Source organism: Temnothorax longispinosus, chromosome 6, assembly GCF_030848805.1.
Source record: "Temnothorax longispinosus isolate EJ_2023e chromosome 6, Tlon_JGU_v1, whole genome shotgun sequence".
Taxonomy (NCBI): Eukaryota; Metazoa; Arthropoda; class Insecta; order Hymenoptera; family Formicidae; genus Temnothorax; species Temnothorax longispinosus.
Window position 1 is genome coordinate 3,853,587 of NC_092363.1, and position 7,356 is coordinate 3,860,942.

A 7,356-nucleotide genomic window follows, 5' to 3' on the forward strand; every position below is an offset into this window, starting at 1 on the left:
CGGCCTGAGAGATAAAGTTACATTAAAATCAAGAGGAATAAATTGGAGTTCGACGGGAACTCGCTCGGACAATTATCTTGGGGACGTAGCAGCTCCAATTAAACGAGCTTTCTGCCGTTCCCGTCTCGCAAAATCGGGTCCGATGCTAATTAGCAAAGTCTATGGCTGGAAGTGAATTTCATATCGAGTTGTAATCGAGTAAACAACGGCCTTAAGTAGTTCGAGCGTGCTATCTGCTTCCACGATTTCTTCGTGACCTGACATTCAATCGCGATATTCGCCGGTCGGGAGCACTCGTCTTGCCTTATAACGACGCATAAATGTCGCGAACCGAAAATAATATCGAAGAATCGTTTAACGCGACAAACGGAGCCGCGGTAAATGTCGGTGCTTCGACGAGTGCATAGAATATAGGCGTGAAAATGTAGATTGCGTTTTATTACAATTACGATCGTAATTAAGACCTAGGATGGTGAAGATTCGAGCTTTCTTTATCTATCTATCCCTCTGTTTCACCGGAAGATTCAATAATTTGTTCGTCAAATGTTTAAACTACGAGCAAATTATTTAGCTTTGAGTTTGCTCGACATATACAGGGTGAATTTTAATGGATGTCCCATCCTTTTACCATCAATACTTCATCGAGCATCCTTTTTTTGATAAAGAGCACTTCACTTATATAGAATAATTGTTAAACTTTACGTCTTCGTTACAAAATGGAAAATTTTTATATATATATAGAAAGAAAATTGAGACAAATTGGCAGATGACAATTGTGAATGGGACATCCATTATATAGTACATATATCATAGTGCACTTATATTTGGTTATTTAAAAAGGACAAGAAGTTAAATATAATTTTGGTTATTTAAAACAAGAAGTTAAATATAATAAATATTTTTTTTGCGATCTGAATCTGTAAGCTAACTGAAATATTTACTTATTCGATCCACCAACAAAGAGCTTGTAGATGCACTATTAATACGCTATCCGACATTAATTTGAATGTGGTTTTACCACATCGACTTTTATTGATTTAACATACCATTTTGTCGCATATCTGCACATTTTGAAATTGAAAGAACCGATTATAGCACAATGGAATATTCCATTAACCGACTTCAACAATCCGGTTCTATAGTTATAAATGAACTATCTTAAGAAGCTTATATGAACGACAATTTTAAATAATAGTTAAACGGCAATTCCAAATTAAGAGAGAGATCGGAATATAATTATATTATTCCATAAAATATTATATACGTTGACGAAAATAACGGATAATTATGTCAAACGCTACTTACTTAAAAAATCGCAATTACGAAATTAAATTGCAATCATGAACAGTTGTCTTAATTTAGATTCAATTGACGAGTGATTATTAAACGAGAAAATACTTGGCGCTAAGAAGAATAATACAGAACGATTTTCTTGCAAGAACTCTTGAAACCAGAATTTAATTAAGGAATATAATCACGTTCACTACAATCGACACCAGGATAAAAACTGATTTAGACATCGGAAAGTTAATAGGAATTTTATAACGTATTTTGAATACAATAAACGCTGACGTCGCGACGTAGCGCGTAAGCTTGAAAATCTCCACGACAGCTCGTCGCGGAAATTCGATCTTTATATCCGTGATACAGTTATTCGAGACGTGCGCGCAAGTAAAAAAAAAAAAAAAAAAAGAAAATTCAAAATCTAATTTGAAAAAAGAATGTCGCACTCACTTGGGAATCCGCGTGCGCACGCGACGAAGCACGCCGCAACGAGAAGAACGTAGACGAACGTTTTCATCCTGTCGCACACAGGGAACGTCGGCAACTCGAGAAACTGACCAGGGACCGCCTGCTACCTCGACGATGCCTCGATCGACACTAAAACGGTCCACCCGAACGGACGGCTGTCACGTACGACGACTCGCGAAAGGATCAAGGTTACTTGCCAGACCGGCTCGTGGAAAACACCGACGCTTTGCCCCGCGGCTTTTGCCCGCGCCACGGCTATATGCGATCCCCCGATCGCTGACGCGCCAATGAGCGCCGAATCGGTCGTCACGTGGCGCGGGGTCACGTGATCGCGAGCGAAGCGCGGCGCGCGATTTTGAGTCACGTCGCGGCTTTTCCTGGTATCAGCAATCTCTATAATTCTACGTAGTTATCGGATCAAGTATAATGTGCGCCGACAATCGTGTCTACGGTTTTTACAGCGATTCTACAAGTCGACGAACAATCGCGCGTGTATTGATAATTATTCGAGTGCCAGACTAAGTCCATAACACGTCGTGAGTAATATTCTTGTTCCGAGTAAACACCGCGAACGTTATCGCGCCTGTCGTCGACTTGCAATTAGTTCGAAAACCATTACTCACGAGACCTTCCGAGAAAAAAACGCGAAGACAAATGGCGCGAATAACAGTTTCAGTTTTAGGCTGAGAGAGACGTTGAGAAATTTTGCAATCTTGATGAAAACGGGTCACAGAGGAGACGGTGGCTCGCCTCGCAAGGAGGATCCTTATCGTACGCACGTGGCGTAAGCGAGGGTGATATGCGTACGCGAGTGTGTACGTAAGCGATCGTGCGTGTATATGCTCTCGTGTGTGTGTGTGTGTGTGCATTGTAATGCGGGTTATTATTATTATTATTGCAGAAACCGCAGCGGTGCAGCGGTGTAGCGGGCGAACTAACGCAGCGGAACACGATAATTATCGTGCGTCTCACAACAAGCTTGTGTGTACATGCGGGCCGCCTTACGCACGCATCGGTGTACCGGTTGCCATGCTTGCGCGCTTTCGCGTAAGAAGTCTGTTACACGAACCGCCGAGAAACTTCGGAACCAGACGAGACTTGCCTGACAAGATGCTTAACCCTGAGACACGAGCTACTTTTACAACCGCGAAGACGTAACAGATTACTTCCAATAAATTGTTACCGCACAAAATTCTAGCGTCTAGACTAAATTGACGCATTCGCGAAGAGACTATAATCTGTTTATAATCTTTTAAAATTACTTGGAGACATGAAAATGCAAAGATGTCAAGCTTCTACAAAGACCTGTATTAAAAGGGTACTCGAGAGAATATTTGCGTTTAGTATAAAGTTAACAGAGTAAATTAAGGTGAAATATGTTCGGAATAAAAATTATGTCTTTGCAGTGCGGCGTTTCAGTATTATTCGTAAAAGCTATACCTATAAATTTCGCCGTTACATGTTGATAAAAGCAGTAATTGCGCGGTGAAACACCCTGTTATTAAATACGCGATCGGACCTTGTGATCGGTTACGTCAGGACTGTATATTTATGTAACCATGCCGTTTTCTAAGAATAGTTGGAATCGTGTAATTCATATATTTTTTTTCATCATCTCGAATAAGGTATAAGCTACGAACACGCACTCCTCGCTTCGTTACTTTCATAGATTTTCCATCGCACGCGACTCATACTGTGAGCTCTGCGCAAAATCGTAGCAAAAATAGACACGGGCGATTCATTGTAATAGATAAATGTGGCATTATGCGACGTCCGTTTCGTCGTCTCTCTACCGCGTATGAATTTAACCTTGCACCTATTATCGCTCTAGGTATTTCCGGCTACCGTAACATATCATTGTGATAGCTGCTACCTGAAAGATATCGTCTAACGCTGAGTTAACAGCTGAAACTGAAGCTAAAGCTGCAATAAACATATCAAATAGATTCATCGAAATCGCTGTCTCGGATAAATTAAATTATATAAAATTATAATTATAATTTCAATTACATTAATTCAATTAAAAATTCAGCTGACAATGAGTTCGAAATTTCATTTCACCATACGTCGAATAATTTCCATTCCTTCGAGGAAAAGAGTATTCGAGTAACTGAGTCTTAAGCATATTATCTAAATGTGAATTAACATCAAGCAATAATAAACCTTTGATCAGTCGAGCAATCTGAAACAATTGCTTTGTTTTCTTTTGATTCAGATTTCTTGGGAAGCGACTCTTAAAGCAGTCTTTATCTCATGATGCGCCTCATCTTACCTATCGTAAGAAACAATTTTTTAACCGCAGCCTTTTTGCACGCGTCATCAGAATAAAATGAGTCCTTGCTCATGGCATAACTGCGTCAGCTATTGTTCGTCGATGCGATTAGTCACAAACGGACAAATGCGCGGGTTAATAACAAGAGAGAAAAAGAGAGAGATATGTATATATATAAAGAGAAAGAGAGAGAGCTTGGGCCCGGGTCGAATGCCGTTAAGTCGTGCGTTCAGTGACCGCAGCGACACACGGCGGCCTGCAAACAACAGACAGTTTGATTAAAAGTAATTGCGTATGTCCGATGTAGCCGGGATTTTGGACGAATTTTCGAATCGGTCGCGTCGCGCGCCGCACCGCGCCGTGTTCATTCACAGGCCGCTGGTAATTTCGCGAAAATGCATTTCACGGGTCGATTGCAATGTGGATCACGCTGTTGTTTTCGGCTTCGTGCTCGCTTCCTGCGATCCTTCCGGCCCGAGCGTACCAGCCGCTATAATTTATGATGCGGAAGAGCCGGTATAATGGCCACGAGCAAGCCGAAGGCGACTGCTCTCGTCGTCGTGGACTCTTGCCACTGTAAAGTGCGCGAGCAATCGGCTAAATGTATTTAACGGCGCGTCGGGAGACGCAGCGTGCATAATTTAAATTCCGCATTCCATTTCCTATATCGAGCGCCGAACTCCATAAAGACTTGCCCGCATCGCGTTAACGACGTTTGTCGGGTGTTTTAATTATAAAGAAGACATCGCGTGGATTGGACACAAAAAACTGATCTATAATTCCTGATTATCCGAAAAATACCATGTAGGGACATATTGCATTGTAATTAACTGACTGTTGTATAATTATCGTATTTTCCTCAATAATTTAATGTAACGACAAATATCGTTAACGATACGGAGATATCGTTATTGTACGTTTATTCGCTGCTCGTATGCCCTCATTAAAATACAGCCTTGGGCAATTTTCATGAAGAAGACAATTATACATAAATTAGAATGTCATAATAAAGTTTTATGATATCTTTTTATTTACTTTTTTCTTCTTTTTGACTTATTGTTAGTTTCTAATTGTAATCCGTATCTTTATATGCTGATATAAACATTTTCATTAATTATTCATGCTTCCCCATGTTGTCTTTTTATAAATGCGACAAGAATCCCCGCAGGCAGCTAAAAAAAATAGTTATGCTCGCTATTTGCAATGTATCATATGGATATCTCAATCGTACTGCCGGGGATATATCAACGTGCTTTTATTTTACTTTCGAGGCTGCACCTTGATTTTGAAATTTAAATGGGAATGTTCGCTAGTCTTATTGCGTCGTCGATCCGTTTATATAATGTAAATGATTATTTAGCTAAAAATAGCTAGAAGACTCCCTTGCAAAAACTCCAATAAATAGCGACACGTAATTTACTGCGATAAATACAGTTATGTCTTGTCTATCGGCCTTAAGAGATAAGAACATTGTATTTGTAAGAATTACAATTCGCAGCACGAAAATAAGGTGAGCAAAATCCTTCATTGCATAGTATATAAAATATCTGTAAAATACACTAATGCGACCACCTCATAATTTGAAATTATTTTGTTTCTCTGCGCATAAAACAGTGCTATACAAGTGCTATGCACAAGCTGTCGCCGTCACATTCTTGCAAAATGATAACTGTTTTGACAAGGTAAGGTAATAATGGGAATTTTTCTGTCTCAATCTGCTATATGTCTGCAATTTGACAAACGCATTAGCTCGTTAAGCGCAAGCAGTTTGCGATTAAACTTTAGTAATTCCCCTTTGAAAAGCTCGAGACCGAGTCGATTAAGGGTAACTACTGTAACTAGCATCGTATACAAAAGTTCTTGTTCAAAGTACAGAAAGTAATGCGACAATAGATCATCGTTAAGAAATATAAGAAAAATGTGAAAAATATATACATATATAAATATACTCCGAGACTCACAATAATGTAAAAGTAATTTTTGTAACAAAATTAAGAATAAAATTATTAATTATATTATCAATCGAATGAAATATATTCTCGACGAGATATATTATCTCGATGACACGTTCGCAAGTCATATTTAAACGGTGTAAAACCTCATAATATTATCTCTGATCATATTTTGATCTTAAAACCATATTAGCTTTCCGGGAGGAGGGAGGAAGCTCTGGCATGAATGAATCAGTGACAAATAAGCGTCCCCGTCAAGACTGGTACCGGTGAGATCGACGTGCGACGCAGATGTTGAGTCATTCGTGCTAGAAATATCGTAATTGCCTCGTCCGTACACATATATAGGTGCATTTCCCTCCGTCGTGTATGTACAGATAACGAGGATGACGCGTCCAGTAAGATTATAGTTCTCGTCGGCCATGGTTTATGCGTTCTTCTTTTTTTTTTAAGCTAGCGATATAAAGTGTTTTGTCGAATTTGCATACGATATTTACGTCGTGGAAAAATTAATTATTTTCTTAATTCATAAAAGAACTATAATCCGATTCGAATATGTGCGTGGCTCGCGAATAAATTACGCGGCGGTAACTTCGCGTCAATTCAAACCGACATTTGACGATAATCCTCTCATTTATATTTGTATATATATAGATATTGAATATATTACGGAGTCTCTCGCGTTTGTCAAACGCGTGACAGTTTGCGGGAATACATTTTATTGTATATATTACGGCGTCAGATACCAGCAAACGTTATCTCTTTCCCTAGATTCTACCGCGCCTGTGTAAATTTGGAAGTTTATCACGTTGGGCAAACTCACGGTATTGTTGCGGTCGCTCCGCAACGAACGGAAAAAAAGTGAGTTTGCATATCGAATTGCATAAACAATGTATTAATTGAAAGGGCTGGTGAATGAAAGCGCATGGTTTAACAATATTTTCAAAAATATTTTAATCCGAAAACCAGTTACGCACATTTCGTCGGTATAATGGGGGAAAAAAAATGTTTTTTAGGTTAACAAATGTTTGGAATAAAAGCGACAGCGAAGAATAAACGATAGCGTTTATCTAAAGATAAAATAATAATAAAAAGCACCGAAAATATCAGAAAAACGGTTATTTGCAACGTTCTACAAAATATTTCCATTGTCGTAGCGTTAAAGTTTCCGATTTGTAAACTAGTTTGACAATTCCGATTAATTGGATGTAATTATTGAATAATTAAAAAACCAAGCGCCATCTTCGTGTTTTTTTGCCATTTTTAGTTTTGTATTGCAAAGTGATCATGAACAGGAAAGCTTTCTAAAAACGCATATAACATGGAATTGTATTTGAGAAGGATTATAAGTCGGTCATTTGAGATAACGTTGGCGCAGAA

At 38.9% G+C, this 7,356-nt stretch overlaps 1 protein-coding gene and 1 long non-coding RNA gene across 2 annotated transcripts in view; one reads left to right on the top strand and one right to left on the bottom strand.

Annotated features, from left to right (window-relative positions):
• Nucleotides 1-1,957, bottom strand: part of LOC139814985 (icarapin-like) — a 28,775-nt gene extending 26,818 nt beyond the window's left edge. The window contains exon 1 of the mRNA XM_071781543.1: nucleotides 1,735-1,957. Coding sequence (XP_071637644.1) covers nucleotides 1,735-1,801 — 67 coding nt within the window. The 5' untranslated portion in view covers nucleotides 1,802-1,957. The remainder of the gene's footprint in view (nucleotides 1-1,734) is intronic.
• A 173-nt stretch (nucleotides 1,958-2,130) lies between these two features.
• On the top strand, nucleotides 2,131-6,046 carry LOC139814986 (uncharacterized). Its single transcript, XR_011732638.1, has 2 exons — nucleotides 2,131-2,567; nucleotides 2,654-6,046. It is a non-coding gene; the product is annotated as an uncharacterized lncRNA (long non-coding RNA).
• Nucleotides 6,047-7,356: the final 1,310 nt, after the last annotated feature.